This window comes from Diceros bicornis, chromosome 4 (assembly GCF_020826845.1).
Source record: "Diceros bicornis minor isolate mBicDic1 chromosome 4, mDicBic1.mat.cur, whole genome shotgun sequence".
Taxonomy (NCBI): domain Eukaryota; kingdom Metazoa; phylum Chordata; class Mammalia; order Perissodactyla; family Rhinocerotidae; genus Diceros; species Diceros bicornis.
This window is the reverse complement of record NC_080743.1, coordinates 94,473,426-94,485,612: the sequence shown is the minus strand read 5'-3', so window position 1 is coordinate 94,485,612 and position 12,187 is coordinate 94,473,426. Positions and strand designations below refer to the sequence as shown.

General features: G+C 36.4%; 1 protein-coding gene across 11 annotated transcripts in view; it reads left to right on the top strand.

The window, feature by feature from the left end:
- Nucleotides 1–12,187, top strand: part of PRRC2C (proline rich coiled-coil 2C) — a 97,178-nt gene that overhangs the window by 48,291 nt on the left and 36,700 nt on the right. For all 11 annotated transcript variants that reach the window (XM_058540076.1, XM_058540073.1, XM_058540075.1 and 8 more), the window contains exons 13-16: nucleotides 5,347–5,516; nucleotides 5,977–6,226; nucleotides 7,233–7,443; nucleotides 8,908–11,145. In XM_058540076.1, coding sequence (XP_058396059.1) covers nucleotides 5,347–5,516; nucleotides 5,977–6,226; nucleotides 7,233–7,443; nucleotides 8,908–11,145 — 2,869 coding nt within the window. The remainder of the gene's footprint in view (nucleotides 1–5,346; nucleotides 5,517–5,976; nucleotides 6,227–7,232; nucleotides 7,444–8,907; nucleotides 11,146–12,187) is intronic.

The following is a 12,187-nucleotide window of genomic DNA, read 5'->3' as shown; positions in this document are numbered from 1 at the left end:
CCTACCGAGCTAAAGGTTTGTTGATCTTTTCAAAGAACCTGCTTTTTGTTTCATTGATTTTTCTCTTTTTCTGTTCTCTATTTTATTCATCTCTGCTGTGCTCCTTATTTCCTTTCTTCTAGTTACTGGGTTTAGTTTGTTCTTCTTATTCTCTTTCCTTAAGTTGTACTGCCAGGTTGTTCATTTGAGATCTTTTCTGTTTTTTTAATGTAAGCATTTGTAGCTATAAATTTCCCCCTTTGCACTGCTTTTGCTTTATTCCATAAGCTTTGGTATGTTGTGTTTTTGTTTTCCTTCATCTCTTAAGTATGTTCTTATTTCCCTTGTGATTTCTTTTTTGATCTATTGGTTGTTTTAAGAGTGTGTTGTTTAATTCCACAGGTTTTTGAACTTTCCAGTTTTATTTCTGTTGTTGATTTCTAACTTATCTAACTGGTCAGAGAAAATAATTTATATGATACCTATCTTTTTAAATATTTTGAGAGTTAATTTGTGGCCTAACATATGGTCTATGCTGGAAATTGTCCCATGTGCACTTGAAAAGAATGTGTATGCTGTTGTTGTGTAGAGGGTTCTATATCTGCCTGTTAGATCTAGTTGGTTTGTGTTAAGTCCTCTATTTCCTTACTTATCTTCTGACTGGTTATTCTGTCCCTTATTGAGATTGAGGTATTGAAGTTTTCAACTGTTAATGTAGAATTGTCTGTTTATCCCTTCAATTTTGTCAGTTTTTTGCTTCATATATTTTGATGGTCTGTTATTAGGTGTGTAAATATGTATAATTGTTATATCTTGCTTTATTGAACCTTTTATTAGTATGTAATGTCTTGTAAAACTTTTTTGATTTAAAGTTGATTTTGTCTGATATTAGTATAGCTACTCCACTCTCTTCTGGTTACTATTTCCATGGAATATCTTTGTCCATCTTTTCATTTTCAGTCTATTTGTGTCTTTGGATCTAAAGTGAGTTTCTTGTATATAGCCTATAGTTGGATTATGCATTTTTATCCATTCTGGCAATCTCTGTCTTTTGATTGGAGACCAGTTTAATCCACTTACATTTAAAGTAGTTTTGATTAGAAGGGACTTATTTCTGTCATCTTGGTATTTGTTTTCTAGAAGACTTAGAGCCATTTTGTCCCTTATTTCCTGCATGATTGTCTTCTTTAGTGTTTAGTTGATTTTTATAGTGAAATGTTTTAAATTCCTTTCACATTTCCTTTTGTTTATATTCTATTGCTGTTTTCTTTGTTTTTACCACAGGGGTTACATTTAACATCCAAAAGTTGTAACACTCTAGTTTGAATTTATACCAGTTTAACTTCAATAACATACAAACACTCTGTTCATTTTCCTGTAACAGCTTCATTCCCTCCCTTTTTGGTTATTGATGTCACAAAATTACATCTTTATACATTGTATCCTACCCAGAAACATAATCTAATAATTATTTTAAATGAATTGGTTTCTTAAATTATGTAGAAAATAAGATATGGAGTTACAAATCAAAGTTGGAGTAATACTAGCTTTTAAACTAATAATTCTTGTATTTTTAAAAATGTATTAGTTTCTTAAATCATGTAGAAAAACATAGAATTACACACTAGTACTGTTACAATACTACTAGCTTTTATAATTGTCCACATATTTGTCTTTATTGAGATCTTTATTTTGTCATACAGCTTTGATTTACTATCTAGTGTCCTTTCATTTCACCCTATAGGACTCGCTTGAGCATTTCTTGCAGAGCAGGTCTAATGGTAATGAACTCTCCTTCAGCTTTTATCTGTGAATGTTTTAATTTCTCCTTCATTTTTGAAGTTTTGCTGTATATAGGATTCTTGGTTGATATTTTTTTTTCTTTTAAAACTTCGAACACTACCTTCTGGCATCCAATGTTTCTGATGAGAAATCTGATAATCTTATTGAGAATCCCTTGTACCTGAGTTCTCTTGCTGCTTTCAGGATCCACCACCACCCCCACCACCCCGCCCCCAGCGGAAGATTCACCCTGAGCTAACATCTGTTGCTAATCCCCCCACCCCCCACCCCCACCCCAAAGCCCCAGTGCATGGTTGTATATCCTAGTTGTACCTCCTTCTAGTTCTACTATGTGAGCTGCGGCCACAGCATGGCAACTGACAGAGGGGTGGTGTGGTTCTGTGACTGGGAAATAAACCACAGCTGCTGAAGTGGGAGCACCAGACTTTAACTACTAGCCCACCAGGGCTGTCTCTCTGTATTGGTCTTTTGCAAGTTTGATTATAATGTGTCTTAGTTGGGTCTCTTGGAGTGTGTTAAGCTTCTTTGATGTTTATATTCGTGTCTTTCATCAAATTTGAAGTTTTAGGCCGTTATTTCTTCAATATTCTCTCTGCCCCTTTCTCTCTCTCTCTCCTGCTTCTGGACTCCCTCAATGTGTGTGTTGGTCTATTTGATCTTGTCCCACAGGTCCCTTAAGCTCCGTTTACTTTTCTTAGATGTTTTTTTTTCTGTTCCTCAGACTTAATAATTTCCATTGTCCTATGTTCAAGTTCCCTGATAGTTTGTTGTGCTTGCTCAAATGTGTGTTTGAATGAGAGGTGGGGGATGTGTAGCTGGTACTCTGCTAAGAGCTTTAATTGACTGAAATTAACCTCAATTTATTGTCCAAGCCTTCCCCTGGAAGTTACAAGCCTTTCAATAGACTTTAGTTCCAAAATAGTTACATCAGACTGATTCTGCCAGTGCAGTTGTTCTCTAGGCTGGGGAGGAGATTACCTGTACTTTGTACTCCACCATCATCCCAGAATCATCTTTGTCTTATATAAAAGTGTTTAAAGATAGCATTTGCAGTATAAAACCTGGGCTAAAGCCATTTTGTTCTTATTTTATATTAACAATAGAAGGTGTTGAAAGAAATAGGTAATTTGGTTTTGGGGAGGATGATAAATGGAAAAAAAAAAAAAGTAATAAGCCTCCCTGAAGTGTTTCTCAAGGTTATTAGATGAGCTTCATTCTATTTTGTCTGCAAAATGGTATTGGCTTCATAGTGGCATTTGCTAATTCTTTTACTTTTTTTCTGAGTCCAAGACATATAACTAAATAAAATCTCATTTGTTCACATGTATTAATACCTCTAAAACTCAAGTTGAATAGAGCTTAATGGGAATTTTGGCCTGTCATAATTAAGTGACTGCACTCAGTTCATAATTTCAGATTTGTTTTTCTACCAGTTTAAGTATAAAAGCTTCCATAGGGTAGTTGATATGCTTACCAGACTGTAATTATACTTTTTAAAAAAATCCTTTTCTAGCTCTAATCAACTTTTTGTTCTTCCCCAAGTTGGCGTAAAACTCTTAATTATTGGAATTAAAATATGGTATAAAACCTTGCTTTAAACTTGTAATATAGTTCAGTCTTAACGAACAGCTTGAGTTAAAATAGAAATGACTTAAAATTATTAAAATAGAAATAGTTTTATTTCATTATGTTTTTTTCTTAAATTGAAGTGTAGTTGACATACAATATTATATTAGTTTCAGGTGTACAGTATATTTTCTGATATAGAAATACTGAAAGTTTTTTGACCTCAAAATCCATGGTCTTTTTGCAAGATCCTGCTGCTTGAAATTATATTATAAAGCTATTTAAACATTTACTTTTTAAAATTTATACTCAGGCTTAGCTTCAAACTTGGCTCTTAATGTAACTGTAAAAAGAGTAAGAGTGTTTTATCTCAACTTTTTTTTTTTTTTTGTGAGGAAGATCAGCCCTGAGCTAACATCCATGCTAATCCTCCTCTTTTTCTGAGGAAGACTGGCTCTGAACTAACATCTATGGCCAATCCTCCTCCTCTTTTTCCCCAAAGCCCCAGTACATAGTTGTATGTCATAGTTGCACATCCTTCTAGTTGCTGTATGTGGGACGCCACCTTAGCATGGCTGGGCAAGCGGTGCGTCGGTGCATGCCCGGGCTCCGAACCCGGGCCGCCAGTAGCGGAGTATGCACACTTAACTGCCAAGCCACAGGGCCGGCCCCTCAACTTTTTTTTAATGAGATAAGGCCCATGTGAATCATTTGTTTAGTTATCAGATTTCATAAGTTTTCATATTAATGGTCTAGAGGTAATTTGGTATTGATATTGGGCTTTTCCTACATATCATAAACACTTAAGATTGCTCATAACACTAAAAATAGTAAAGTAAAATTTCTCACCATGGAAATGAAAAACTTTGGCATACTTTAATATTGATGTGTGCTAAAAGAGAACAACCTTAGGGAATCTCATTAACAATTGATGAGAAAGGACTATGGGTTAAAAATAAGGAAATTCATATTTTGGCTCTAGTTCTGTCAATAAATACATGTATTTACCCTGATTAATTAATTTAATGGTCATTGGTGACTAAATCTGTAAATTATTGTTTTCTTTTTAATTATTATTTAGTGGCATCTTTATTTTCATTCACGGTTTATATATTCTCTGATGGCAATTTAATTTTAGCTAGGTTTATCAATGAGATGTACCCATTTGACTTTGTTGTGCCTATTTGGCTCTCTTCACTCCGATATTTTATTTCCCCTTTTACAACATCCTTAATGTTAAATGAAATGCAGACAAGAAACTGTGACTTGTGATTCTTTAGAGCATGATTTTACATTGACAAAATAAACTTCCTTTTAAAATTCATCCCTGGTTCTCTGAAAAAAGAGTTCATAAGTTCTTGGCTTTGTAATTGTAACAGATGACATGCTATAGAATGAAATATGGCTCTGGTTTTCTTTGGAATGAAAACTTTTTTGGGGAGGTATGTGTATGGTTCTCATTTTCATGTATCATACTCGACGCCCTTTACATAGAATAACGATTTATTTGTTTGAAGATAGCTGGTGATCACTCCGTTATTGTCAGACTTAGATTCATTAGTTTTTTTATAGATAATAGTCCTTTGATCAAAAAAGTTTAAGTAAACCAGTGTGTTCTATTTTAAGTATTTATAGAGCATTTGTGTTTTCACATAAGTCCTAGTGAACCACAAGTAAATATTGACAGTAGCATTAATATTGAAACAATGGAAAAACAGGTAATATTTGAAATGTTTTATTATTACAAAATATCAAGTACAAATTTTCATGTGGTAAAGCATTTGGACCTGTGATCTCTATCGTAAGAATCTAGCTTTGAGGAAACCTAAGGTTTTGTTAATCTAATATTATCTCATTGATCGCTACCGGTATTAGAATACAAAACAGTGTTTTCTAGTGTTAAGGATGCTTTCTTCCTTATTACTTCAGTACAAACATCATGTAGTTGATAAGTAACATAGATGAATATCATTATGTTTCACCTTTTTTTTGGGGCAGAGGATGACCCAGTTTTCACTAGACAAGACAGCAATCGCAGTGAAAAAGAGACCACACAAGTGGTACATGAAGCAGAACCAGAATCAGGGTCTCAACCTCGGCCTGCTGTACTGTCTGGCTATTTTAAACAGTTTCAGAAGTCTTTACCACCACGATTCCAGCGGCAGCAGGTACAAATAAAAACATTTTATCGTGTACATGTGATTGAAAATTTTTATTGTTCAATTGTCTGAGAAATAACTTGACATAAAGCCTAAAGTATACAAAGCACACAAATGTTCCCTGAAATTTTTTCCCTTTTTAATAAAAGTTTCTTGATATGGGTTTTACCATGAACTTCTGTCTCATTCCTTTTTTTTCTCTGCCTCATTTATAGACACCATCTTCCTTTCTAGGAAATGGTTTCTGCAGTGTAATTAATGAGTGATTAATTGCTTAAGTCAAGTATAAGGCAGAAGTGTCATAACTTACTGGTTGTTCTTTTGTCTTGCCACCTCTCACTGTTAAATGTCTTTTGAATTCTTCTCCCTGAAGGATTCAAAAAATACCTTTTATTTTTTTTTAATGATTGATTATATTAATTTATTACATGGAACTAAAATCTTAAGCTGTGGGATCCTGCTTTTTCAGGAACAGATGAAACAACAGCAGTGGCAGCAGCAGCAACAGCAAGGTGTACTGCCGCAAACGGTTCCTTCACAGCCATCTAGTGGTGCTGTCCCTCCTCCACCACACAGACCTCTTTACCAGCCCATGCAGCCGCACCCTCAGCATTTGGCTTCTATGGGTTTTGATCCAAGGTGGCTCATGATGCAGTCGTACATGGATCCTCGAATGATATCAGGTAGACCTGCTATGGATATTCCACCCATTCATCCTGGTAAGTTGAAATTGGCATTGTCTCATGGCTCACTTGCAGTTATGCAAGGTCAAAGTTTTTCATTTTTCCCCCATTTTTAGTCTTAATTCCTTTGAGAATTATAAGAACTTATATAGTACTGTAGATTTTTAATCACAAAATTATGTAACTTGCTTTCAGCACAGGGTAGTTAAATGCCAGGCACTGTACCAATAGTGTGGTAAGACCAAAATACTAGTTATTTTCTGTTTTGTAAATATTATTAAAAGTTTTTGAGCTATAAAATTATAGCCTTATTAATATCTATTATTTGCTACATTGTTTTCATTCTTTTAAGTGTTTCAGTATTTGAATTTTGTCCATATATATTCCAGCTTTTCAATTTTATCCACCATTTACCAGCCTAATACTTGAATTTCCTGATAGGTTAGCTAAAGACAAATGAATTAGCAGTCTTTTATGAAATCTATCAGAATAAACCCGGATAAGCCATTGCCAAAATGGTGTAGAGGAAAATTTAGGGATGATAAAAAAAAGAATCAAGAATCACATCTTGATACTGAAATTTTAAATTTAAGAGGTATAATTTATTATAGCATATTGATCAACTAATTAAACTAGATTAATAGAATTTTCTTAGAAAATATTTTCTCTGAAAATTTATCTCTGTTGATATAATTCTCATTATGTTTGTATTAACATGCATAGAGTCACAATGCTTGTTATCTGGTTTTTATAGACATTTTTGTCTTTTGAAATAAAGTAGGCTGCTATTGTGGGGGTTTTTGCTTTGCTTCCTCAATTTTTAAATCTATTTATTTAACAGCAACAATAAAAATCTCATTCACGGAAAAACTCTTATAATTTTCACTGATCATTTGTTGATAACAATTTTATTTGGCAAGAAGTATTTCCTTAGCTTAAGTATAAAGAATTCCAAATACTAATCGTTAACCTAGATTCTATGTCTATAATGATTTTGTTTCTTCTTTTTTTTCTCCCCGTCTTTTTCTGACCTTTTGTACAGGAATGATTCCTCCTAAACCATTAATGCGAAGAGACCAGATGGAAGGGTCACCAAACAGTTCTGAATCGTTTGAGCATATAGCTCGATCTGCAAGAGATCATGCAGTTTCCCTCTCTGAGCCTCGTATGATGTGGGGGTCAGATCCGTATCCTCATACTGAGCCTCAGCAGGCCACTGTTCCCAAGGCAACAGAAGAATCTGAGGATGTAAGGTAATTATTAAAATTGTTGATAGACCAAATATAATATTGTGATGAAAACTGTGTAGTGTTCCTGAAGATCATTCTGATCTAGGACTGAGCCACAAATCTGATTTCGTCCCATTTAGTGTGCTTGATTTCATTTTTGAACCTGTTTTTTCTGGCATTTCTGTTTTTTTTTGTTTGTTTGTTTGTTTTTTTACAATTTTTATTTATTTATTTTTTCCCTCAAAGCCCCAGTAGATAGTTGTATGTCATAGCTGCACATCCTTCTAGTTGCTGTATGTGGGATGCGGCCTCAGCATGGCCGGAGAAGTGGCGTGTTGGTGCGCGCCCGGGATCCGAACCCGGGCCACCAGCAGCGGAGCGCGCACACTTAACCACTAAGCCACAGGGCCGGCCCGGCATTTCTGTATTGATTAGGGCATTTTGTAATCTAGTTCTGTACACTGAATTAAATCCTGAAATTCAGTGTTAGATGTTAAAATTGGCAAGTTTCTGCTGTTGATTAGGTACTTAACATGTAGTCTGGCTAAAGTGTTGATGTAATTCTTCCACTAATGAGAGATGGTAGACACTTAATTATCAATATCTTGTGGAAGTATTTTAAGGCCAAGATAAGGACAAATACTAATTTACAAAGATACTTTGAAGTAGCAGACAATTAGTGACCTCTAATAATCTACAACCATAAAGTTAGAACTTCTGCCCTTTTAAGGAGTATATTTTATGATTCTGATTCATTGAGAAAGACCTACTCTAGTATACGCTTTGATTATAAGTGGAAATTATTAGTCTTGCTGGATTAAAAATTCACATCATCATAATCTAAACTTCCTTTTTTCTTAAGGAATGAACTTCATTTTTTTTTAATTGTAGGGGAAAAACAACATAACATGATATCAACTCTCTTAACAAAATTTAAGTGTATAGTACAATATTGTTAACCACAAGCACAATGTTTTACAGCATATCTCTAGAACTTTTTCATCTTACACGACTGAAACTTGATACTCGTTTAGTAGCAACTCCTCATTTCCCCCTTCCTCCCAGTCCCTGGCAGTCACCATTCTGCTTTCTGCTTGGATGATTTTGATTATATTATATACCTCCTATAAGTGGAATCATGCAGTATTTTATCCTTGTGTTATTTTCACTTAGCATAATGTCCTCATCCATGTTGTTGCATATAACAGGATTTCTTTTCTTTTTTTAAATGGCTAAATGACATTCCGTTGTATGTATATATCACATTTTCTTAACCCATTCGTCCATCAGTGGACATTTAAGTTGTTTCCACCTCTTGGCTGTTATGAATAATGCTGCACTAAACGTTTTATAGAGACATAAAGATGTTCTTTATGATTAGGATGCATTGTTTTATGTTTTAAAATTGGAAGGATTAATTTGCTGTACACTTACATGTAAGAAAGATTTTGCCTTGATGGTTATGCCTTTGAATTCTCGTCATCCTAGGCCTGAAGCCCCGTTGGATCAGGAACAGATTACTGCTGCTTGTCCTGTAGAACATAGTCAATTAGAGGCTCATCCAAAAGCAGATTTGGTCAGAGAATCAAGTGAGACAGAAGTACAAAAGTTTTTAAGCAGATCTGTGGAAGACATTAGACCTCGCCACACTGACACAAATAATCAGTCGTCTTGTTTTGATGTATCTGAGCAAAAGACTGTATCCATTCCTCAAGAAGAACGGATTTCAGCTGGAGAAAGTCAGCCTGCCCGGAAAAGAAGTGTTTCCCATGGATCTAACCATATTCAAAAATCAGAGGAGCAAAGAAATGAGCCATCTCCAAGCATTCCTAAAGTAACCAACAGATGCATTGATTCAAAAGAACCAGCGGAAAGGCCAGAGGAAAAACCAAAAAAGGATAGCTTTATACGACCTTCAGAAGGACCAAAACCTGAAAAGTTGTATAAGTCTAAATCAGAAACTCGTTGGGGCCCAAGGCCAGGCTCCAACAGAAGAGAAGAAGGTAATGATAGGCCTGTGAGAAGATCAGGTCCCATTAAAAAACCTGTACTTAGAGATATGAAAGAGGAACGAGAGCAAAGGAAGGAGAAGGAAGGAGAAAAGGTCACTGAAAAAGTTGTAAAACCCGAAAAGACAGAAAAGAAAGATCCTCTTCCTCCGCCCCCACCACCTGCAGCACCGATTCAGCCGCAGTCAGTTCCACCACCACCTCAACCAGAACTAGAGAAATTTCCTTCAACAGAAACTTCACCTTTGGTGCAAAAGCCACCTCAAGATACTGAGAAGCCCTTGGAACCTGTAAGTAATGTTGAGGTAGAGCCTGCTGCTAAAACTGTAAACCAACAAACTGTCACAGCACCACCAGTCAAAGAGGAAAAACAACCTGAGAAAGTTATCAGCAAAGACCTTGTTATAGAGAGGCCTCGACCAGATTCAAGACCAGCAGTTAAAAAAGAATCTTTACCCCCTAGGACCTATTGGAAAGAAGCTAGAGACAGAGATTGGTTTCCAGATCAAGGATACAGAGGTCGAGGCCGAGGTGAATATTACTCCAGAGGCCGAAGCTATAGAGGCTCTTATGGAGGGCGTGGCCGGGGTGGTAGAGGGCACACTCGAGATTATCCTCAGTATAGAGACAGTAAGCCACGAACAGAGCATGTGCCCTCAGGACCTCTCAGACAGCGAGAAGAAAGTGAAACACGAAGTGAGAGCTCCGATTTTGAAGTCGTTCCCAAAAGAAGACGACAGCGAGGTTCAGAGACTGACACAGACAGTGAAATTCATGAAAGTGCAAGTGACAAGGATAGTTTAAGCAAAGGTAAACTTCCCAAAAGAGAGGAACGATCTGAAAACAAAAAACCTATAAAGCCTCAATCTTCTTTCAAGCCTGAAAATCATGTCCGAATAGATAATCGACCTCTAGAAAAATCGTATGTAAGGGATGATGATAAATCTAAACCAGGCTTCCTTCCTAAAGGAGAGCCTACAAGGCGAGGCAGAGGGGGAACATTCAGACGTGGTGGAAGGGATCCTGGAGGTCGCCCATCACGCCCTTCCACCTTACGAAGACCTGTTTATCGGGACAATCAGTGGAACCCAAGGCAGACAGAAGCTCCTAAACCAGATGATGGAGAGCCACCAAGAAGACATGAGCAGTTTATTCCTATACCAGCAGATAAACGACCTCCAAAATTTGAGCGAAAATTTGACCCAGGTAGAGAGAGGCCTCGAAGGCAACGTCCTACCCGACCACCACGGCAAGATAAGCCTCCTCGATTTAGACGGCTAAGAGAAAGGGAGGCTGCTTCAAAAACTAATGAGGTAGCTGTGCCAACAAATGGCACAGCTAATAATGTGGTTCAAGAATCAGTTAATACTGCTGGAGATATTTCTGGGAATAAGACACCAGACCTATCTAATCAGAACTCTTCAGATCAGGCAAATGAAGAATGGGAAACAGCTTCTGAAAGCAGTGATTTCAATGAGAGGCGTGAGAGGGATGAAAAAAAAAACGCTGATTTGAGTGCACAAGCAATTGTAAAGGCCGGAGAGAATGTTTTACCTCCAAAAAGGGAAATAGCAAAGAGAAGCTTTTCTAGTCAGAGACCTGGTGTAGATCGTCAGAATCGGCGTGGCAACAGCGGTCCACCTAAATCTGGAAGGAATTTCTCAGGTCCTAGAAATGAAAGGAGAAGTGGCCCACCATCAAAAAGTGGAAAGCGAGGGTGAGTACTTTGTTTTAGATCTAATTACTTTTGCACATTTAAAAAAGCTGAAAGTAGACTTCTTGGTTGAACTGTGCAAAAAGGAGCAAGTCTAGATAGAGGACCAAAACATTGTTCTCCACAAATTCTTTTCTCTGTTCTCGAAGTGTAATGGTGCTTGAGGAAGAGAGGTTATTGTGTCTCAAGAGTCTTTACCTGCTAAGTTACATTTTCCGAAAGAGTCTTCTTAAGAATTTGTAGCTTTGGGGAAATCTGCACACCTAGGGAGGGACCTGTACAGGTTCTCCGTTTGGTAAGTCATCTTATTGATGATGAGTAGACCTCCTTTCTTTCTTGGTTTCTTTTTGCAAAACTCTGGTGCTCACAAGTATCCTCTGGGACCTAAATTAATATGTTGTAACCATATACTTTATCACTCTGTACTGGTTTCTAGAGAGTGAATGTTGAACCTTAAGGATAAATTATATTGCCCTCTCGAGTTGCAAACCAACAATAAATGATCAGTTAGAGAGAAGCCCAGAAAGCAAAGTCCTGCCCAACCACCAAGGCCACCAGTAACATAAATACCACGTCACTGGATTTTTTTTTTAATTTTGCCAAATTGTACTAAACTTGATCTATTCTTTAAAATGTTAAAACGTTGGTTATGGTAAATTATTATTGATTTCTTTAGTATTAGGAAAAATTGTAAAGTAACAGTATGCCTAGTTTGAAATCTAGGCTCTGGTACTCACCAATTGTATAAACTCTGCTTTCTCACTAGTAAAATGGGGGGGAGGTAATAATACTTAGGAAAAAAAGTGTGAAGATTACTGACCTGGTATTTGTGAAGTACTTAACATAATACCTGGTAAATAGCAAGCAACTTATTATGGTGTGCCCTCTTTTTTGACCAAATTCCCAGGTTTGCAGCCTGAGCTGGTAAGAAGTTTATCAGACAATATTATGTTAATCTGCATTGGTTAGTTACATATACTTAGCATTTTAGGTTGCACCCATCTACAAAAATATTTTTCTGTCTCATAATTTAGAAAAAGTTCCA